Genomic DNA, 25014 nt, shown 5'->3' with positions numbered 1-25014 from the left:
GAGACAAGCAAACAATCAAGCACCGCGCGATATGCATATCTTATATCATTGAGGAGTTTTAGTTAATATGTAATACATGCTCTGATTGGGTAGCTTCTAAGCCATCCGCCAATAGCGTCCCTTGTATGAAAATAACTGGGCAAACAAACTGAGGAAGCATGTACCATAAATTAAAAGACCCATTGTCCGCAGAAATCTGCGAACCAGCGAAAAATCCGTGATATATATTTAGATATGCTTACATTTAAAATTCGTGATAGAGTGAATCTGCGAAAGTCGAAGCGCGATATAGTGAGGATTATTGTGTATATATATATATATATATATATATATATATATATATATTAATAAAGTATCTATCTATATAAATAAAATCCAACATTTGTCAGTATGTCTGTTCTCTTTTCACGAGAGAACTGCTTCTATAATTTGCTTGAACAATCCGGTTGATTTTGCACTAAGTATTATAGTTCGGTTGTGAAACCAATTTATTCGCACAAATCCAAGAGACAGGTTGCGGGCCGAGGGGTAGGGGAGGCGAGACCTCAGGAGTAGGGAACAAGGCAGGGCCCTCCTCATTTCATGTGCTAGCCTCTGTTCTAGTCGCTCTACCTCTCGTGTACCTTGCCTCCGTTTAGCTACTGAGATCTGTTTGTTCAGCAGACATCATCATCTAGTGACTGTTAAAGACTAACATTTGATGTTTTTGAGAGAGAGATCACAGCTACGTGTGTTTTAGAGGATACCTGCTCACTGGCAGAGATATTACGGCCACGTGCTGTTCTCCTCACATGGGGGATGCTCTCCCGTCACAGCTGAACACAATCAGATACAGTGTCAATGTTTGATTTTGGAGTGCACCTACCTTCTGCTTGGCCTGAGAAACCTTTTCCCATTTTTGGCAAAGAGATCACAGCTATATTGTCACCCCGATAGCAAAACCAAAAATATTGTATCTCAAGAGGCCCTCGGATACGAAAGCTATCAATATATAAATTCTTTTCAATACAAATTATTGCATTTTTTCAAAAATTTGTAATTGATTTTTAAAGTTTGTCCTGTTTCACTACTACGCGGGCAGAGCCACGGGGAACAGCTAGTTTATCAATAAATTGAGTCAAATTTCATCAAGAACATACATGTGCTAAAATAAGATGAAAGTTCAGTAATGCTACATTTCTGTATATATGAAATGAACCTTTTCTTCTGTTATGCAAGTTGAAGAACGCTGTCTGGTTAAAGCATATCACTGATGCTTTTCCAATTAATGTGTTCCAAGTTTAATGCAGACAGACAAAAAACATAAAAGAGAGCTTGGCCACAGCACAGCTGCTATCACTAGGTGTGGGTTGTTTCCTCGAACAGTGAAAGAGGCACTTTAAATTAGCCGATTGCTCTGCTTTTGTAAAACAGAACATGTGTAGGGTGTAGCGGCAGTGCTCATTTTGGTGATTTAGTTTCACAATAGTTTTCATGCGACTCATACTGGATATATGGAGAGTCATGAATGTTCTTTCACTGTACACCATCTAGTTACCTTAAACATATATATTTTTAAATTTGTGCCTGATAATTCTTATTTCTAATGTATTGTTTTCTCAAAAACTATTTGGCATACAGTACAGCACATTCACCTTTTCAGCAAAGAGTCTAATAATGTGTATGGCTGTAAGAGATTAAAATGCACAGGTCTAATCGAGTACATATTGGACTTGTTAGAATAGTTATTCATTCAGACTTTCTATATTGCAAATGCAGTAACCAATCACTAGCATATTTTAATGGAAAAAAAAAGAAAACTAGTATCACTGGAAACTTGATTGTTTCTGTTTCCACTCAAGCTTAATTTTTGTCTTGTTTCAGTTGCTAGGAAGTTAAAATCTGGTTTTCCATATTAAAATGGGATAAGCAGCTTCGCACATTCTTGCCAAGTTCACAATGGTTTCACTTTGACCTTTAGCTTTTTTTGTTTGCAAACACGGACATGCTAGGTTCATTTCAATTGGTCTGGTGTTAGTGTGTGTAGATATTTGTGTGGACAGACTGGATCTTGCCTTGCACCCAGTGATGCTTTTACTGACTTATGACTCTAAAGGAGAAAAATTGGTGCCAATGAGCAGATGCATAGATTCTAGTTAAATGGGATTTTATATTGACAAGCCATGACAAATGATTAGGAATTTTTTTTTTTTTCAGAAAACACCATACCATTGCTTTTGATGAATATACTACAGAATTCCGAGAGTCAAACACTGTAAAAGGAGTAAGCACATCTTTGGGGATCTACATTCACTCCTTTACAAGTGATCTGGGGAATGCCTGGCATGGAGGGTCACATCAGAGTGTTTATTGTATTAAAATAGTGGGCAAATGTGTTAGGTGCCCCAACTCAATTTCTTGATACTAAACAAATTAGGACATTTATCAAAAAATACTATGTAATACAAAATTAAGCAATGCAGGTATATTATATAATACAGATAAAAAAAAGATAGATTACATTTCTTCTTCAGAGATCTAATCATCCCACCCATTTATTCATTTACTGATCTGGGAATTTTTCTTTTTGACATTTGTGATATTTCTAATTTGTCTATTCTCATGTTTTCTTAAAAATCAATACAAATGTTTACAAAAAATATTATTGAATCTGCTTAAAATTAAAAATGCACACAAATTTAATGAAGAATTGAACTGGGAAAGAGGAAACCATGAAATGGGAGAACTTTGCTAAAACCCTTATATAAATGCAAAAACTAGAATATATTTAAATTAATATATTGAATCAATATCTCCTATTTTAAACTAAACTTTCTTAGGACAATTAAGGAGGTCAAAAAAAGTATTGATCAGCACTCCTACCTTAACAGATCCAGAACCTGGGTTCAGATGCCAACTAAGTTAGTTTACGGAAATTGCAGGTTCTATCTATGTTCACACTTGTATTCCCTAATTCATTTGAGGGCTTCTCACATGCCAAAGAAGTTCAGGGTACTATAATTTGTGACTGTAAACTGGCCCGGTATAGAGGCTGAATGTGCCTAAAGCTGGACTAGCGTCCAATTCAAGGTTAGTTCCTGTCCTGCTGCAAAGATATTAGGTTAGTTCTGAGTCTCTCACATTAATTGACTAAATAGCATAAGAAAATGACAAATATTTCTTTTTTTTTTTGTAGCAGAATGGTAAATCATCTGTAAATGTAGAAAATAAACCATGTTGGAGTTAAAATCAATGCATCCATTTTAAAATTGCTCATCTTAACACAAGGTACAGTACCAACAGAAAATCCATATAAATGTATGTAGAGTCCAATCTCTACACAGAGTTGAGAATTTGAACCCATGGCTCTCTAGGTGTAATGTACAAATAGTAACAAATATGCTGCTCAATAAACAAATCTTAAAAAATCTGAAAGAAATATGAATTTACTTTTACGCTATCTTTCCAATAATGGTATTGAACTGCACAAAGGGTGTACAAAAGGAAAACAGATAGGTGCATCAATGTTTACTAATGTCAAAGGGATGAATCCCGTATATCATCTATCAATCTAGAATTAGCACAGTAAGCTTTTAAAATCCAACACGTTGAGTTAGTACAGTGAATTATTTTGACTCTGCACTGCATTAGATAGCAGAATATTTAAAAGATGAACAATTAACATTGATATAAATATAAACCTGTAGGTAAAACCTTGAAGAGTTAATTTTTAAAACAAATCTATTAATCACCTAATACTAAAATAATATGATATGCATTCAGTAACTCAGATGAACTGTATTTTAGTTCTATGTAACCTACTGGTTGACAGGGTGCTCCATTTTCAAAGAAAATTTTACCGTTAAAAAGAAAATGTCAGTCTTCAAAATGATCCTAAACACAAAGTAAGACTTAAAAGGGTTTATATTTGTTGCCTAGAATATCAGCTGAAACTAAATCATACTTGGTGCATCTATTACTTTAAAACAAATATTAATTTCAATTATCACTGGGAAAAATTACTCAAAACATGACCAAAATAAGTATAATCAAGCACACAGCCGTAAACAACTGATCAAAGGGCAATACTTCTCACAGAAACCACTTCAGCACGTAAAAGAGCTCAATATCAAAGGCATATTTAGGGAGTTATATATTAGAGAGGAAAAAAAATCAAAACAAAACCATAAATTAATAAGCAAAACAAGGGATCGAAAAGCAGCTGTTTTATTTGTTTGTTTCTTTATGTTACTATGTCTCCAGGAATATATTTTATATAGGATTTGTTTGTCATCTGTTGTAGCACTGCAATCTTCTCTATCACATAGCCCCTTTTTAATAAACAATCTTCACAATGTGCTAATACTGCTGTTTTGTGATATATTTGATGTTTTGATCTATTTCTAGTAAAGTACAAAACTTCAAAAAATGACTGACCGAGGTCGTCTGTACCTAGATAGGGTCATCAGGCTTACGTGTGTATTATTACTATTATTATTACTACTCTTAAGGAGAAGCAAACTAAATCCCACAAAACAAAAAATATATATTTTCACATTACTAACTAAATGAATGTAAAAAGTTTTAATGAAAAATATAGAAGGGTGTTAAAGATTTTATTGTGCATAATTACTACAAACCAATTGCATTTTTAAGAGAATTTGTAAAAAAAAAAAAAACACATTACACATTACATTAAAATTATAAGATTTATAATCCTGCTTCAGGGCAGAGGGAAAACCAAACAGAACTGATAAACTCTGACCACCCACAGTGCTGTTCAATATTATAAAATATATACAAGAAGATTATAGGACACTCAAGATCAAGCACATACATTATATATCCTCACAGTGCATGTATTAAACACTTCCAATATAATTCTTAGGTTGCAACTTGTACAATACAATCGGTAACTGTATAAAAGTAAATTCAAACTTTTTTTTTATTAAAAGAAAAAGAACACTTAAGCCTTCACTTTAGAAAATCAAGCATGTATTTTTAATTCATTTTTTCAGAAGTTTAAAGCTGAAAAAAATATATGACAGAAGAGAAGTTTTACACATCTTACCTGCATATCCCGCCGAGTGATGAATCCTTTATCTTCAACATCACATATCTGAAAGAATTCACGTGCTTTTTCCAGCATGTTTAACTGCCCAGTCTCTGGATGTTCGGTTTCAGCCCAGGGTACACTAAGAGATGAGACGCTGTCCCCTTTGGTGATACTGCTTCTCGCAGGCTTGACTAGGCAGGTGTCTGTTAAAGTTGCCATGCTACTTTAGTTGCCTTTTTTTCTCTTTAGTGCTTCAAATTCAATTCACAAACCCCAAGTACCGAGGATTGGTACAAAAGCACATCACAGAGCCTCAGCCACACCGCTCATCATCTCTTAGCAACCGCCTCTTTAATTAGTCAGCGGAACCTAGGAGAGTAGGGAGAAAAAAAAGGCTTTTTCAAGAATCCTTCCATATTCTTTCTGTGTAAAATGGACTACACAATGGGTAATTTACAAAGCTGTTACTACACCCATTTAAAAAGAAAATAAAAAGATGGAAGCAAAAGACTGCTTCTGATATGCAAATGCATTAAAAACTGAACTAACTGATAAGAAAACTAGTTCTAACATTTGTTATTAGCACAATTTTAAAATATACACAATAACTTTGTGTGTAAACATCCAGTATCCTCCTTTTTTTTTTTAAAGAATTACATAACTCATTTGACTTGTTGTGCCTAACCCATAGACTCTGTTTAATAAAATAAAATGTTTAATAAAATGCTTCTCTTTTCTCTTTCTATTCCTATTAGGCCTGGATGGGTAGTCTGAATAGGACAAATGTCCACTGATCCATCCTTCTTCTATGCACTTGTCTATCTAGTTCAGGGTTACTGCAGGTGCCTATATTGGCAGAATTGGAAACAAGATGAGAACCAACCCCAATGTATTTAAAATATATGAAATAATGCTTAATAAGCTGAACAACAAATTCTATTGTTGCACACACTACACTTTTTTTCTTCAGAAATCTAAGATAATCAAAATGTAGACACAAGCATGAAACACACCAAAGGCAGAAATGTTCAATTGCTTTAAATCTGTCGTCACTATGAAACACTTGTGAGCAACAAACTAGAACCCTGATAAAGAATTTAGATTGTCTGTACTATCACGTCTTTAAAATTTGTCATCGCAGACGTTGTTGACAATAAGGCAATGACACTGACACGTGTGCATACAGGGAGTTTTAAAGTTTTAAGAGATATGAATTTTGCCTTCGAGAGGTACTTCAACTGCTGAGGCAATACAATAGCAATTTTGCTTTCCCCTTTTATTAAAGGGTATCTGTGTACTCAGAGTATTTAGCATGGGGTCTTTAAGGAACTCTGTGCTGTACACTTAATAAGTATACAAGTGGCATTGTGAAAAGAAAAAGGTTTTATTAATCGATTAGCTACCTGCTAGGCAGCATTTTCAATGCAGATGCATTACAGTAATGAAAAAATAAATGACAATCCATTAACGTTTAATAATACCATCTACAGAAAAACATGCTATCAACAAGGGAAGAAGGCTTTTAAAGACTTCTACCTTGCTGCATTGACATTTAAATGTAAAGTGGTACAAAAATGCAATTTTAAGCAGTGATTAGCATTACAATATAGTTATGAATTAAGATTATATCACAGAGGTTTGAAAGCTTTTTTATTTAATTATATTATAAACAGTTACAGTCAACAAATAGTCCCCTTGGGGGAAAAAAAAAAAAAAACAGTATTGTGGTTTATTCAAAATCATTACCAACAAACAAAGTCACAAACTATCACTTGCTCAACTGACAATGGACCTGAAACATTACAAAGATACAAAAATATGGTTAATAACTGTTACATTTCTTATTTAATATTATACACATTTACTATATCTCCTCTGGCCATTTATTATTATATACTGTAATGCACATCAATCCCCCACGCAAGTGTAAAAAAGAAAGGTTTCAATATCTCTCAAAATGAATCCCTATTGAATGCACATTATATTTCTTAAGAAAACTAGAAGAGGAGGAGGAGAGGTTGTCAACAATTATAATTAAATAATAATTATTTAGTGAAGTAAGTCTGACAAAGTGATTCAATTACAAAGTCACCAAATGCTGTTTTTTTTTGCAATATGAAAGTTTTGATGTTTACAATGTGCTTGATGTAAAGGATAAAGTTTTTCTGAAAAAGGAAAACTGCACTCCCACTTAATCCAGTTCAGATCAAGGCGGACCAGGGCCTATCCTGACAACACTAAGTACAAGGCAGCAAACAGCCCTGGAGAAGGCACTGGTTCATCTCAGGGACCACTAACACACCCACACAACCGTACCCAATCCAGGGCCAACTTTGAATCAAGAGTTTCTAATGAATTTCTCTTAGCATTTCTTTTCTATACTACAGCTTGTTTAACCTCATATGTGTTAACGGTTTGGATCCACCATTGTTCAAAGATCACTGAACTGTTTCCATATCAGTATGATCATTTGTACAAAAGGTATTTAAAGAGAATAAAGCACCGCATTTTAGAAATATCAGACAGTGGGAGAGGAGGTCAAAGAGTTGAAGCAGAAAATCACACAGCCATAGGTTAACATTCCTTTTGTAGCCTGTTCCCCAAAATAAGTGCTTCATTAAAGACTGTACCATCATATTCTCAGCTGTTTCAGAAAGTGGTCACCATAAAAGGCTTTTCCGTTCATACATTATCAAACCAGTTTAAACAGTTTCCAAGTCATAGGAACCAGAAAAATGAAAAAAGGCAGTAATCAGGGTACTAGAATATAGAGGGTTGATTTAGAGCTTTCAGTTAGCCAAACCTACTCTTAGATGTTAGAGAAAGAGCCACACAAATCTTAAAACACTAGAGACAGTGGCAGGACTGGAATCTAAACCCAGGATCATGCAGCTGTGCACTAGCAGCACTAAACGCAGTTACTGTGCTGCAAAAAAAATGCTTTTCAATTCTTTAGAAAACAAACAGTGAAATGTTAAGGAGATATAAACACCCACAAGAAGACCTTTTTGACTGATTAATTCATTTAGGCACAAAGTCTGGAAACAGGTAAATATTAATCTAAGCTTACTTTGAAATCTGCAGATCCTAATGCACTTCTTTACCCATCTTTATTAGTGTCATGACAATGGTGTAACAGAATATTCAGATAAAAGTATGTACTTAGAAAAAAAATATTACTTAAAAACAAGTGGTTGTTCAGGCTCATTTATGACCCTACTATATCAGATGAGAACTTTTGTATGCAGTTGTTCAGCCACCAGATGAAATACAAAAGTGGGAACTGACTGGCCAGTGGGAATGCAGGTGTTGAAGGCTTGGCATTGGCCTATTTGTAACCAGTTTCACAAGGGTGAATTGCTATAATCCTGTGCAGAAATGTTAGAAGCGCTGTTTTACTTTTTATGAGGTACAATATCAAAGACAGGGACACTTTAGAATCTATGAGCCCTTCCCCTAGGAAGAAAGCCTGGAGTAAAAGGAATAAGGTGAGTTTATGTGTCTGTGGAAAATGGGTAGATTATTTTAGAAATGTCAGCATCCTTTTCCCTACATGGTGAAAGCAGGATCTGGCCAGGGATTGGAATGGACTAACACAACCTAATCTCAAATAAGAATATATTTTGATTTATTTCCTTAGGAATGCATCACGTTAAAATCTTAAATGTAATTGTTACATTGTTAATCTCCCATATTACAGAGGCCTGGTAACAGTACAGAAGCAGAAGTAAAATGATATTGAACGCATAAACTAATATGCTCTAATGCAGAAAATCCTAAAATCATTTGCTGTTAGATTTATTTGCAGATTTTGATATTATTGACCAAAGCATTCTGTTATACATGGCTGGAAATTACATTAAACCCATTGGATTAAAAATGTTCAGAAAATCCATATATGTCACACAGTTTTCTTAGGAAATTCAGTTCATACCTACCAAATAAATTGTTTTCAATTTGTACAGAAATATGAAGGCAGTACTGCATCAGTACAGCACAAACCTAGATATAATATTCCTCAGGGATCACCATACCTTTCAGCTATTCTCCTTGATCAGATTGAATGCAGTTTTTTGCAATTATGTATTTAATCTTTTCAACAAATTAAAACTTAGAATGAGTTTTAACTAATTGTTCATATATGTGAGAAAAACAGGTTGTAAATTCTATAGACAGCTATAAGATAATGCTCACATTAAACACAAGCAGCCTGAACTGTAATATGGGGAAAACTGCACATAAAACATTTTATTTGACAATAATCTCTTTTTAGTACTCAAATAACTGCACTAATGAATGATTTTTCCAAATAACATAGGGAAAAAAAATGTATGTTTCCTCTGTACAAAATCTTTAGAAACATTAAATGTTGCATTATCACAGTAGAATTAACTAGTGCAATGCTAAATTTCCAGCCTGCAATTGTGCTGTATGGGTTATTACCAGAGATGAGAATTATGACCATATAACATGTCTTTTGACATTAGTTACCAGAATTCTCCTTCTCAGTGGCAGAGCTAAACATAGCTTCTATACACTTTAGTTAAAAGAAGCTATTAATGTGACGTTCATTCCAAAGTGGACACAGCAATCACAAGCCCTACTAAAGATTCTAAGGAGAAGGGAGACAATTAAAAATGATAGATTCTCTAGTCATAGGTCAACTAAACTTGCAAATGTTCTGATGTTATAGTGAATGCTTCCATATTTATCTCATCATTTAATTCTAGATAGAATAATTTCTTTGGTATAAGTGCACTACTAGAGCTGCTGATTAAGTAGGCAGGTTAAACTGCAAAAAAAAAAAAAAAATCAGTTGATCTTTATCCTAATCTTTTTTACGAAATCCTGCCCACTTCCACCTTAATCAGTCAATCATTTCTTGGCATGCAATGAAATATCAGAGTGTTTTGGCATCAATGGTGAGCTACTGCACCAGACTATTGTATTACAGGGCCATTTATACATGCAAAATAAATTGTACATGGCAACTGGCCTATACGAATATAAGACATTTAACAAATGAGAGCAGACCATTCATTCCCTCAAGCTCTTTGGTTAATTAATTGTAAAGTTGTCCCAAAAAGCATCTCATCCAGATAATTATTAAAAGTTGTCATTGTTTTGTTTCAGAAGAATGACTCAGTGGGCGGCACGGTGGCGTAGTGGGTAGCGCTGCTGCCTCACAGTTAGGAGACTCCAGTTTGCTTCCCAGGTCCTCCCTGCGTGGAGTTTGCATGTTCTTGCAGGCGCTCCGGTTTCCTCCCACACTCCGAAGACATGTAGGTTAGGTGCATTAGCGATCCTAAATTCTAAATGCTTGGTGTGTGTGTGTGTGTGTGTGTGTGTGTGTGTCTATGCTTTGCGCATGGTTTGTTTCCTGCCTTGCGCACTGTGTTGGCTGGGATTGGCTCCAGCAGACCCCCATGACCCTGTAGATAGGATATAGAGGGTTGGACAATGGATGAATGGAATGACTCAGTACAGTATATTTGTTTAGTGATATCAATGTGCTACCCGCAGAGTAACTCACAGACTTTTATACATCATTGCTGGTGTCTCTTAGGATTGGTTCATACTCATGAACCAAATGTCATCACTATGACAAGAGTGGAATATAGAAATAGGTGTAAGAAGGACATCGAGTAAGCATATTTGTGAATTCTTGTAATTAAAATTTATATTTTCCTACAGTCTTGTTTATCATAGTGCTGAGGAGGGGCAGAATGTTGCATGTTGACATGAAAGTATAAATTTCACTGTACTTTGTACATGCCAAAATATCCTGTTAGTACCCCCCTAGGGGGACAAAATACTACCCCTAGTAATGCTGCAAGACTGTTCCAGATTTCAGTGACTCTCTGTGTAAAGAGGTGCCTCCCAAGTTCAGTCTTAATGACACTTTCCCTTAATATCTACCATGGTCATTAAGTATGAGATTCACAGTTAAAATGAAATAGTTCTTGCATATTAACTTTACTAATGTCTTAAGAGATTTTTAAAGACATGGATTACATTCCTCACACAGCTGAGTACATCTCTCAACGGTAAGACATGCCCTCTATTCCCAACACGTATTTTGCTGCACCAATCTGCACAGCCTCTAGTGCTGTTTTGTCTTTATCAGTGGTGTGGTGACCAAAACTGCAAACTTTACTAGATGTAGTCTTACTAGTACAATATACATTTGGGGTATAACATTCCTTGACTTATATCAGCGGTTTTCAGAATATAACCTAAGTTAGACCGCAAATGTGCTTATTCCACAGGACTGTACCAAGCTGGGTTGAGTTTTCTCCAATATTATTTTCCTCTTCTATATTGTCAACTTGGAATATATTCTATTCACATGATTTTTGTTGCATTTACTAATTTTTTCAACTCCTGTGATAATTGGGGAACAGTTTATAACTATTTACTGGATATGCAAGTAGAAATACTCTGTTACTTATTTATATTTGTGAATCTATCTAAGCACTCTATGACTGTTTTCAGTGACTAGAACTGTACAAAAATAAATTGAAATGATTAACTCTACAAATATTTGAGGTTATAAAAAAAGAACTTGGAGCATGAGTAAGAGACCTTTTCATTTTAAAATCATTAATCAAGAAATCCATCAAAAAATCTCAAAAACAGTCACCTAAGGAGACCTATACTATTCTAGAGAGTATTTGCTTTCATGTCATGAGACTGTAGCCTAGAGGAGATATGGAAATAATTTTAGCAGGTATGGAGCTAACAATAAAATATTAAATAGTACATACCGGTATATAGTTTTTAGTTTAAAGCATCAAATATTCAGAGAATACAACAATAAGCAGGCCTTTGCTTCTGATAGTCCTTTCAGTAAAATTAGATTTTAAACTATGTCTGTTTTAAGTTAGTCATGAATAGGAAGTTCCTGTACAGTTCTTGCTTTATACAAAGTATGTGAAAAATGGTCAGAGCTGGTGCATTTATTTTCTGACATACAGAAGAATCACTAATTTGTAGTAAAAAAAATATATTCTGTAGATGCAAGGGTCACTTTAACACAGTGCCTATTGATTGACATAGTCAAATGTGTGAAACACGTACAAGCCTAAGCAATCAAAACTAATAGACTGGCTATTGAGTCTTGCAAGCTAAGGTGTCTATCTATGCATATCACTTCTTTGCATGTCACATATTATGCATAAAGTTTACAGTCAGTTCCTGTTGTGCAGTGGAAACACAACACACGAAAGAGGCCTGGGACCACATCATACAGGAACTCACTGATCCTGAAAAAAAAGTTCATGTGTTGGGAAAGAGACTTATTTTTTTGTTCCTTAAATTTTATAGTATATGAAGTGGCTAACAGCAAACAGCAGTGGCAACTGCTAGCAATGTCAGAAACAAATTTAATTGGTTTAATATGTAAACTCAGTTTATTGAAGCCCCCACCTTATAAGTAAGTAAATATCAGAACTAATACATTATACATGGCATAAAAAGAACTCCGACCACATAACATTTGTTTGATGGTACAGTTTGATAATCAAAGACAACTAAACCTTTTCAATCATATACTGTATTATGGGTTGCAGACAATGGCACCCTCCACATCATTAGGTGAACACATTAGGTCCGTTATACTTTACCTCAACAAGTAGTGCTGAGTGAAAATCAGCACTTTAACAGCAGTGTAGACTATACTACTTATGATGAGAGGTGATGACAAAAGGCCCAGGATGTGAAAAGACTTATTGTATAAGCAGATCATAACGATTTTTGTACACAATAGCAAAACAATTCTGCTCAGAAAAAAAAAAATATATATATATAAACTGCTCAAAAAAATTAAAGGAATACTTTGAAAACACATCAGATCTCAATGGGAAAAAGAAATCCTCCTGGATATCTATACTGATATAGACTGGGTAATGTGTTAGGAATGAAAGGATGCCACATCGTTTGATGGAAATGAAAATGATCAACCTACAGAGCCCTGAATTCAAAGACGCCCCAAAAATCAGAGTGAAAAACTTATGTGGCAGGCTAGTCCATTTTGCCAAAATTTAATTGCAGCAACTCCAAATTGTACGCAGCACTTTGTATGGCCCCTGTGTTCTTGTATACATGCCTGACAACGTCGGTGCATGCTTCTAATGAGATGACAGATGGTGTTGTGGGGGATCTCCTCCCAGATCTGGACCAGGGCATCACTGAGCTCCTGGACAGTCTGAGGTGCAACCTGGTGGCATTGGATGGACCAAAACATAATGTCCCAGAGGTGTTCTATTGGATTTAGGTCAGGAAAGTGTGGTGGCCAGTCAATGGTATCAATTCCTTCATCCTCCAGGAACTGCCTGCATACTCTCACCACATGAGGCCAGCAATTGTCGTGCACCAGGAGCCACTGTACCAGCATAGGGTCTGACAATGGGTCCAAGGATTTCATCCTGATACCTAATGGCAGCCAAGGTGCCTTTGTCAAGCCTGTAGCGGTCTGTGTGACCCTCCATGGATATGCCTCCCCAGACAATCATTAACCCACCACCAAACTGCTCATGCTGAATGATGTTACAGGCAGCATAATGTTCTTCATGGCTTCTCCAGACCCTTTCACTTCTGTCACGTGCTCAGGGTGAACCTGCTCTCATCTGTAAAAAGCACAGGGCACCAGTGGTGCATCTGCCAATTCTGGTATTCTATGGCGAATGCCAATCGAGCTGCATGCTGCTGGGCAGTGAGCTCAGGGCCCATTAGAGGACATGGGGCCCTTGGGTCACCCTCATGAAGTCTTTCTGGTTGTTTGGTCAGAGACATTCACACCAGTGGCCTGCTGGAGGTCATTTTGTAGGGCTCTGGCAGTGCTCATCCTGTTCCTCCTTGCCCAAAGGAGCAGATACTGGTCCTGCTGATGGGTTATGGACCTTCTATGGCCCTCTCCAGCTCTCCTAGAGTAATTGCTTGTCTCCTAGAATCTCCTCCATGCCTTTGAGACTGTGCAGGGAGACACAGCAAACCTTCTGGCAATGACACGTATTGATGTGCCATCCTGGAGAAGTTGGACTACCTGTGCAACCTCTGTAGGGTCCAGGTATCACCTCATGCTACCAGTAGTGACACTGACTGTAGCCAAATGCAAAACTAGTGAAGAAACAGTCAGAAAAGATGAGGAGGGAAACATGTCAGTGGCCTCCACCTGTTAAACCATTCCTGTTTTGGGGGTCATCTCATTGTTGCCCCTCTAGTGCATCTGTTGTTAATTTCATTAACACCACAGCAGCTGAAACTGATTAACAACCCCCTCTGCTACTTAACTGACCAGATTAATATCCCATAAGTTTCATTGACTTTATGCTATACTCTGATTAAAAAGTGTTCCTTTAATTCTTTTGAGCAGTATATATATATATATATTACTATCAAAATATGTTTTTCTTCCAAATGTGTAAGTTTTAACATAAGGATAACAATTTTAGCTGTACAAGAAAGGCAGCAGAGTTCAGAACACCATGCTGCACTGAGCTATGTAATGTATATGAGATTTTCCTATACAATAATTTGTTTTATTAGAACTCATATAATGTACCAATTTTCATACTCTATACACTAGATAATTTGAGTTTTCTTGATTAGAACTAATAAAAAATGAATTCTAAGTTCAAGATTTGTTAAGCAGACATAACATAATTTTAAAAACCATGCAAAAACACAGAGCAAAAAACAGCTTAAATCTTAAAGTTCTAATCATTCAGACTTTATAAAATATCAAGGTAAATCACTATTTTAAATTTGTTTTTCCGAATAGAGACTGCAACTAAAAAACAAAAAAAAAAAAAAATTATGTATTGATTAAAAGGGTAGATCTCTGCTTCTCATTTTAATCTTTGTCCTGGGCATTTCAAACAGTACCCAGGCTTTCTTATTTTCTTCCCCAGCACCCCCATAGCATTTCCCAGTGGCTTAGTAAAGTAAGAAATACATGGGAAAAAGCCATCCTCACTTCAGCTACCTAAAACCCTTAAAACTGGAGCCAGTGCCACTCTACTTGCTCCTGGATTGTGGACATTCTCACTTTGTCATAAACAGTACAATAAGGTGATTCTATCCTCTGTCACATTCTTTTAGTTACTTCCAGAAGCTTCTGATCATAGGTGAGAATATGGACATTCTATATACAGTACTTGCTTGTAAATAAGGAGCTTTGTCAAAATTTACCAGCACTGACTGGCACAATGGCTATAGTGTTGAGATAGCTGAACCAATCCATTAGTCAATCTCACAATCCCCTGTGGTTTCATTCTAAAAGATCCAACGGAAAATAAAGCCCACTATTGGGGCCAACTTTTAATCTAGGGAACAACCACTCTTTTTCCAGGAGAGAGCCATGACCTCAGATTTAGAAATAATGATTCCTGTACAAACAACTTCATAATTTTTTGCAAACATGAGTTTAAACCACAAAAATTTAGACCAACGTAAGGTCAAAAAGATAACATCATTGACATAAAGCAAAGCTGAAAATCTCATTTCCCCAAATTCAGAATGCTATGACAGCCTAGCAATGAAAATCAGAAAGAAGGGGACAGATAATTTTCACCATTGCTAAGCTTCCACAGAAAGCTTAAATCGATTTAACTTTATTGTCAAGAAAGGCACTTGACTGGCTAAACTGGTCCTGTCCGAGAATTCAGATTTTGTTGCTTCTTTATGCCAGATGCTGCCAGGATATGCACTGATCCTCCAAATAAAATAGGGTAGTACAGAAAAAGAATGGACGCACAAACATTTATATTGACTGAGGGATCTCAGGACTGTATGCATTTTGTAAATTTGACTCAGCTTTTAATGGTCGATTAGGGTGTCATTGCCTTAATTTTGACAAGGTTATTCTAAAAGGAGAGTTTATGAAGTACTGACAGAATTGTTCAATAAATAGACTACATAACACTTTCAAACATGTTTTATTCAATTCAGGATGATACAAAGATTAGGCCTATCCCTGCAGCACTGAAAGCAAAGTAGGAAAGATCCCTGGATGAGACAACTGTCCTCAGCAGAGTACACCCATAGGCCTACTGTCAAAGATTTGTGCAGCTATAATCTGTGAACTTTATTCCACATTACATTATTTTACATAGGATGGGTAACTGAGGTCATAAAAAGACACAGCTGAAGCATTTAAGCAACGTAAGCAAGCTAAGTGGACAAAGAAGAAACTGAGATAAGGAGAGACAAATGGAGCAGTTTAGGCAGGCCATTGAAGGAGAGATGGTGTGCCCTCATTTAGTGATGGTGAATTTATGATCAGCAGTTACTTTAAGTTAGTTTAAAATTGAACTGCACTAGCAAAAGATCACATATTTGGAAATTGCATGTTCTTATTTTGGAGTGAAAGACTGAGAAAAGTACAAAAGCTGTGGTAACTGCACTGAAAACGGAAGCTCACCTATAAACAGATGGAAGACATCACTCATGCCTGTGTCTAGGAAAATGCCTCCCAAAATCGTGAAGGAACTGAGCCGACTGCCAGGAACCCTACAACTGCATTGGTCTTTGGTCTGAGCTTGTTTCAAAATATTATTATTATGAGAGTAAACCTATATTAAAAGAAGAAAAGTGTATCTGTTCTTTACTGTTACTTTTTTCTTTCTTCATCAGGACAAAAGATTTGTACAGATATTTATCCATTTAGTATTTTAATGTGAACTGTTATGCTGTAACAATACATTTCCAATGTAGATTTTTAACTAAAGAATAAATATATATAGAGACACACACACACTTTTTTATTCTAAATAAATATGTGTAAATAAACACAGCAAGTCAAAGCACACCATTAAAGATATGATTTTTATAACGTGAAACAGGCACTACTTTCTGCTTTTAAAGAAATAATGACTTGCAGACCACTTACATGAGTTGAAGTATTCCTAAGCCATTGTCTCAGAGTTACAGGTAACCCTCATGCCATAGGTGCTAATGCCTAAAAATAAATAAAAACAAAAATGATAAAAGTTAAAAAACAAATACACCCCAAGTTGCATAACTAGGATATAAGCCTAATTTGAACATATAAAAAGGTGTATAAAATGGTTTAGCACTGCAGTGGGTAACTCTGCTCTTGCACAGATATGACTTCCTGGCTTTGAATCCTAGTTAGTCTTTCCCAAGTTTTTGTGACCTCTACTTGTTGGTGTAGACGTTTTTGTAGAGACTTCCAAATCCCAAACAGAAACAGGTTTGAATAATTACTGATTCTACATGGTGCCTATCTAATTTGAGTGGTAGTGCTAATGTGTGTCAAAGTACTTTCTGATGGACTGGCACCAAATCCAAGATTGATTATTTCCGGTGACTGATTTTTCTTTCATAGGCTATAGTCAATTCTGATGTTGGATTGGATTTTGTATGTTTGAGAATGTTATGTTAAAAAACAGAAAAGGTCTCATAATCAACCAATTCACCTACTAAGTCTCTAGTTTTGAAAACTCTGCTGGTTTACTGAAGCCAAAGCAATAGTCAATACTCAAATTAAAGGCTTTTGTTTGACTTCTCTTTCATTTCACTAGTGCCTACTGTCACATCCCTCAGTTCAGACCATAGGTGTGACTACACTACAGTATAGACTGAGCTTTACACAGTTCCTCCCAACTCCTAATAAGGCTGAATTAACAGACTGAAGGTCTAAGCTAGGGGTCATTGATCACAGTCCTGGAGGGCCGCTGTGGCTGCAGGTTTTTATTCCAACTAGTTTCCTAATTACAAAGTAGTCCATGCTGATAATGAAACTTGGTATTGAACTATTTAGCTTGTTAATGCTTGCATTCATCCAAGAGTAATTTTAATTGCACTGTAGAGTACCTTCTGTGAGAACATTATCCATATGTTTTGTGGTCCAGAATAGGTATAAACTTAATGGTCCTTCCAATTCCCCTCTCATTAATTTCTAAACATTTTTTTTTTATCACAGATACTTAATGGTAAGCATTTTAGCTGGAGAGCTGTTGGTTTATTGGTTATCTGCATCTCATTATTAACTAACGTCTGATTAAGAAAGCAGGCAACTATTAAAACTTAAATGCAGCTGCTAAAATCTAAAATTGGCAATTAAGGGTTCTGAATGGTAACAGGCAAAAGAACTAAAATTAAGCCCAAAAGACGTATTGCTTTAGAAGTAAATAAAAGGGTTCTAATTAAGAAATTGGTTAAAGTGAAATCCTGCAGCCATAGCAGACCTCCAGGACTGTAACTGAGGACCTCTGATCTACAAAGTAACTAAAATTTGTCTTTGATGAATAAAGGCACTAACAAGGCATAGAGTTAAACACCAACTTTCATCATCAGCAAGGACTGAGTTCTAATTTGGACACTGACTAGAATGAAAACCTGTAGCCACTGCAGCCCTCTAGGACAGTGATTAAGGACCCCTGGTCTAAGCAGTCACTTCAAAATTCACTAACATTACATGTGAAATGCATTAGAATTGATTTGCCAAATCTTCTTTAAACAACAAAATACTATTTTGGATAAAAAACATGTTGTGTCCAACCAGAAGTAATATAGAGACTAGAGTCAGAATGTGAATTAGAGTGAAGGCTCAGCTACAGGAAGAGGTCATGGTAATGCTAGAATGAGAAAGAGGAAGGAAGATAAAAAGGTAAGAAACTCAGTCTATTGATGACACTTATGACGTGTAATGGCTGAGCCACCCTCAGCAGGGTATAGGGACTCAAGATTCATTTATTAGATCCAAGAGAGACAACTTTTGTTTTTCCCCTTTATCCCCTTTTGTGTAACCATCACTTGGTTTTTTTGTCAACCAATAACTTTTCCTGCTACCTCCCAAACATTCTTTTTGGATGTGGAGGATCACTACAAGAGGGCCCAATACCTTTCCTCTTATGTCACAATCAGCAATAGCACTATTGATATTTCTCTGTTATTTTAAGTGTTAGCTTAATAAATGTAACTAAAAATATAATCATATAAAACAAAAAATATAATGTTGATTATAGTGGATGAGGGAAGAAGAGAAAACACAAATGAAGCTAAATAAGTTAAGCATGTATCGATGTTTTCTGTATGCATTTTTCTACAATGCAATATTTTAAAGTTTGTCAAACAGTACATGTATCAAAGAATCTTTTCTATGATTGATGCTTACATTTCCATATTAAGAATATTCACCTCACTTATTATAAACTTGCTATATCATTGCTATATCTTTCTTTTAATTTTTTACTTGCTGTCAAAGGTTTTATATGAAACCTTACTCTTTACTTATTTCTAATAACAGATGCATTGTTGGTAATCTTTCTTAGTGTTTTCTCAACTTAAACAAAGGCAAGAGCAATCCAATCTGGAATTTCACCTAGTATTACTTTCATGATCAAAAAAATTGTACCTAAGATAATTACTTAACATGGCAAAAAAAGATTATATGTTAAGAAGGTATGTAGTTTTACTTAATAGTGCCCGTTCTCCATATATTCTGGCAAAACATATTTAGGCTACTGTTATTTCTCCAGTTGCCAGCTCTTCATGTAAAGCTTGTTAAAACCAGCACAAATTATTGTTGTGTAAGTTACATGGTATGTACTATCTAATCAGCTAGAATGAAGTTACTAGATTGTGTTTAATGTCCTATAAATACAAATAAATATATACATTTAGATGAATAATGTAAAAAGAAAAGTTGGCCCGATATCCTCTCAGGCCTAGGGCCCCATGGGCAGGGAATCTGTCCCGTAATACCACAACCTTCATCATTATTTAAAATATAAGTAATAGGTCATATGTTTTAGATTTTATTCATTACAATTGTAAATACAAAAGAATAAAGAACAAGACAAAGTACCATACATCAAACTGCATAGCTAATGGGCTCTTTGTACTGAATAAGAAAATCTGACAAATTAAAATAACTAAACTCTTCAAGAATGGTAAGAAATATAAATATTAAACTGGAGTCTTGTATCTCACAATTAATCAGGAATGATGAAAAACTATCTCACAGCATTCCTCAACCAATGATTTTGCTGTGCTGCTGACATTAAATTAATCTTGTTGCTCAGCAACAAACAGGACTGCTTTTTGTACTAAACAATTTTAAAGAAATATTCAAATTTAAATATGTTGTTCAAACATAAGACTTCTACTAAATTACATAATGGAAAATACTTAAAAAAAAAATCTCACTGCTATACTGCAAGAAGATCTACAATGTATTTTAAAAGTGCATAATATAAATTTGAATACAAAATTAAACAGCACATGACAAATTGACCTTCCATCTCAAAGTATTTCTTCTTAAGATGAAGTGTTTATATTTAGCATTTTATCATGGGTGTGTGGGTCCATGACTCATAACTTGAAGGTGACATATAATGCATCTTGAAATGCATTACAGAAGTTGTACACCTGTTTTATTTTAAACTTTCTTGCATTGCTATATTTTTCTTACATGTATTTTACTTGTTATTCTGACAGACCTGAATTAAATCCTTTATCTTGAGATTGTGATTGGACCATGCTACTCAAAAAAATTAAAAGAATACTGTAAAAATAAAGAGGAACACAGTTTGAATTAAAACGGTTTGGCTTAAAAAAACATATGTAATAGCAAATCCACAGTATTCAGATGACATTATCCTTAGTCATTTTTTTCTTTTACTGATAATCAAAATGAAGCTGAAAGTAAATACATTTGATGAAACACCAACCATCTAGAAGGATGTGAATATGGAACTCAGATATGTCACAGCTGCAGACTTCTACCACTGCTTATGAACTCTGAACTTTATTTTAGGTGCAATCTGTGCAACTGGATGAGCAATCATTTCATAATGAGTGGCTAGGAAGTAAAGGTAATGCTGGAAACAAAGTAAGCTGGAGACATCAGTACATGTTATTATTAATAATTAGTAATTTTAGGCCCTGCTACAGTTAAGTGGATTAATTAGATATTTAAAATAAAAAACAAATGGTCACTGTTAGGCGTCATGATCATGCGTTGAAAATCCTTAAAGGAATGCGCCACTCAAAAATAATATTTTTGATATTATATGTTACTTACCCCATGTAATTTGTAGTGGTAACAGAAAATCTCATGATTTCGTGCAGAATGAAAGGAAGCAGTTTATGATTGCTTTCCTCTAAGAGGCGCTAGCTTCCTGGAAATACGTTCGTTTGCAATTGTGGAGTCTTAAGTTACCCGAACCTAAATAGACATTATAAAGAAGCGATATCCATCCCTTAGCGATACAGCGGTAAGAAATCACATTAGAGAAAATAACTTAGCTTTCTTTAATGACAGTTTATGTGGCATAACAGACCCTTGACAAAACCTCGTGTAGAGTCTGCCATTTTCGTCACTGAGCTAGAAGGATTTTTATGATTGGATGATGTAGTTATCTCTCATCCGTCCTTTGGATTCAAAGATGTGCCAGGCAATGTTCCAAGGTTTTATAATACCCTTTCTCCATGTACAGGCCCCCACTTAGGTAAATCATACCATTCCAAACAAGGTAAAGAAGATCCAATGCCATGCTGACTCTGTCACACAGAAATGGTACAATGCCCACTTTCGTAGTTGTCCTTTTCTTGTCTTCTAATGTTTGCCTGGCAGTTCTAAATTTTGAGCCCCTTTGTGCTAAATCTGACCTTGTGTTAGTTGTACATGTGAGAAGAAGCAGATTTATAAAATATTTTTTGTACAGAGCACAGTTACACATTAAACTTATTACAATGACATAATGTAAAATAATGGTGACCTATCCTGTCCAACAGCAAACGATGTGAAAAATGTCCATGACAAAAAGAAAATAAGGTCTCATGTAACTTGTCTTATATAATCCACATGTCCATTATCAATTCACATGCTCAAAATGTGAAAAATTTATGCATTTTTTGCTAGAATAATTATTAATTGTTACTTCTGGAAAACTCGGCACACAAGATAAACAGAAAAGATTCATTACCATAATATTGTGTGTTTGAATTGAAGACTCTTGAACAATAAATGAAGGGGAGAGACAGATCTACAGTTCAGATGCTCTGTACTGTAAAAATGTGTCTCTCTAGTTTATCTTGTATGTCGAGTTATCCTGAAGTATTAATAATATTTTAGCAAAAAATCCATCATATGCTCAAAATGTGCAGAATATGCAATAAGATGCATATGGATTATGCAACACAAGTTACATAAGAGCTTTTTTTTACTATTTTTCATGGACATTTTCACATTGTTTGCTGTTGGACAGAAAAGTCACCACCATGTTCCATTTTATCATAAACTATTTTCTCTTGTTCTGCCTGAAAAACGAGATAAAATTTTTTTCTCGGCCAACACTGCAAACTATATGGGACAAATATGCAAGTCAAAAAAGGAAAATGAAGGAATGGGTATCAAAATATGCGTTGCATTTATCACAATTTTTTTATTGTTATTGATTTAAATTAGAAACAGATAACATTCCATACAGTGAAGACAAATTTAACAAATCAAAGCAAAATTCGACCCCCACCCAAGAGAAAGATATCTGTCACAAATTAGTGATACTTGCCGATCATGGTGCCAAGCAGTGGTGGTGCTTTCAATGTTTCATGAATCAGGAAGAATTTTACAGTATAATAAACAAACTTCATATTTCAGAAAAAATGAAACCTTTTTATTGTGTTTGCAGTATGGTGGAGAACATAAGCATTTTAAGAGAAATGGGACTTCTGAATTCTTATTTATTTTAATTAGCTTAATTAAACAATATCTAATTTAATAAATACACAGGACAACAAATTTGTTAATTTACGGAAATAAGAAGGTGAAGGTGCATTTCATGTGTGAAAAGGAGAAATCCTTTTGAGCTTTCATCATAAACCTTTTTAGCATACTTAAAATTATACAAAAGAAATATGCTATTAGAAGGTCCACATTGAACATTAATTAGTAATGCTTTCAAATGTGTGATGGCTTACATTTTGCTATCATATTTCTCTGTTGTGATAAGAGAGACAGGCAAAAGAAAACCCTGAAAAGAAAAAGATAATGCATCTAGAATTCATGATGCTTTTATTCAAATGCAGAAAATTAAATGGATTTTAAAGGGGTGACATTTGAAGACATAAAAACATCACCATGTACTGTCTACAATGCATCTAAGGCCGACTGTGTCACATCCACTAATCTAATTAATTCAGGTAACTTTCACAAATGAGAACTGCATTCACTATCTAACAAAAATACATTTAGCTGTAAAACAGTATAATCCCATTTAATTATAACCTAGCAGCATTCATTTGTCAACCATTAAAAAGGATCTCAGAGGAGTGCAGAAAAGTATTTTGATACCTGTTTCCATTATGAATAATTGTATTACCTTAAAATGCATCTACCTGAAAACACCTCAGTATTACAGGAGTTAAATAAATTTTCCTGCTGCCATAATAACACATTTTTGATTTCTCACTGGTGAAAATCAGAGATTGAAAATTTCATTTAACATAATTTAGGATTCTTTTTTTGCTTAACACTACTAAATCATTTTTTCTTATTCAGTCAGAGTGTATTACAATAAAGAGTTACATTGTAAGTCAATCCATATATAAAGTCAGGTTTTGCACTAGGAGTATCTCAGAGCCGACTCAGCAGCAACATAAGCCCACAGGCAGAGCAGAATGCTGGTGACCCTCTTTTGATAACAAAACAGAAACATACATAGGCATCAGAAACATCATGAGACCCTATGCTCCTGGGGCCCCCGGCCAGTGCCCACATATTAAAACAGCCGTGATCTGCTTCACTGATTTGTCACATAATAATGCCTAAGATGAAAAACTGACTTAGTCATTTCAAAGTATTTTAAAATTGCTGCCTAATAACAATCCAGTAATTAAAACAATAACTAGCCCTAGTTAAGGTTTTTCCCTAGACATAAACCTGTTTACATATACAAACTTGTCTTTAGAAAAAAAGAAAAGAAAAGAAAAAAAAAGACTCCATTCTGTAACTTTTGGGCATTGTCTAGAGATATATTTTTGTCTGTTAACCCATAATTAGAATGCAAGGAGGCAGACTTAATGTGGTGTCACACACACGCATGGGAGGCAGTCAATGGGCTTGACTAAATAGCAGACCGAGGGTTGGCAGTGCTCACTAACACCTTTTCATCTTCTTCTGTAGATCTTTGCCTGACCTCACTTCCAGTTTCAACACTCTAAGCACACCTCTTTCTGCCTACCTTCTATAAAACCACTATTTCTTTGTATACAAGTCAGTTCATGTATCATAAAACTACTCGTTTTGTTACACCAATTGCCTAATTTTTCAATTATATGGGATGGACACCTAATGTTCTTGGTTTCCTGTCTTCTTACAGTGGTTACTGGTAAAGTTTAAGTATCTCAAAAAAGGTAAGGTGATTTTACATTCTGTTAGAATTTGAAGTAAAATATTAAATTTAAAATCAAGGAAATGTACATCATCCTTTTACAAACCATGTGGTCTTTAATCCACATTCTTTGTAGAGTTTAACTGAGCTTTTTACCTACAAATCTTAAGCTCAGTTCTAGCAGGCTTGTTACAGTATGCATCACACATTAGTTGTAGCTATGTAGCCCATATTTAACATACTGTAATTACTTCTTTAATGAATGGGCAATGTCTACTGATCTTTAAAATGTGCATTGCTAGACCTTTAATTAAAGAAATCAAATATATATAGGACTTTGTTTTAATAATTAGAAGGCAAATTTCAAATTTACCATATTTTCCTTTACAAAAAAGTTTTGAAGAAAGCACAACGAAGACATACTCTGAAAGTTGTGCACATCCATGGCAGAATTGAATGTAACAGAAAGATGTCCAGAATTAATGTGGGAAGCGGCTACTTTAATTCAAAAAGCTCTGAATTCAGTGTCCTCTCAGGGGTCTGCATCTGAAGTATGAATGTGGCACTTGACGGCAGAAGATGTACAGCATCTGTACTGATGATTCACCAATCAAAAAA

At 35.1% G+C, this 25014-nt stretch overlaps 1 protein-coding gene across 1 annotated transcript in view; it reads right to left on the bottom strand.

Moving 5' to 3' along the window:
• The window catches only part of cracr2aa (calcium release activated channel regulator 2Aa), a 198086-nt gene that overhangs the window by 98017 nt on the left and 75055 nt on the right, over window positions 1-25014 (bottom strand). The window contains exons 2-3 of the mRNA XM_039760762.1: window positions 16926-16994; window positions 5051-5404 (exon numbers count right to left, since the gene is read on the bottom strand). Of these exons, the coding sequence (XP_039616696.1) occupies window positions 5051-5254 (204 nt within the window). The 5' untranslated portion in view covers window positions 5255-5404; window positions 16926-16994. The remainder of the gene's footprint in view (window positions 1-5050; window positions 5405-16925; window positions 16995-25014) is intronic.

This window comes from Polypterus senegalus, chromosome 8 (assembly GCF_016835505.1).
Source record: "Polypterus senegalus isolate Bchr_013 chromosome 8, ASM1683550v1, whole genome shotgun sequence".
Classification (NCBI taxonomy): domain Eukaryota; kingdom Metazoa; phylum Chordata; class Cladistia; order Polypteriformes; family Polypteridae; genus Polypterus; species Polypterus senegalus.
This window is presented reverse-complemented; position numbering and strand designations above follow the sequence as displayed.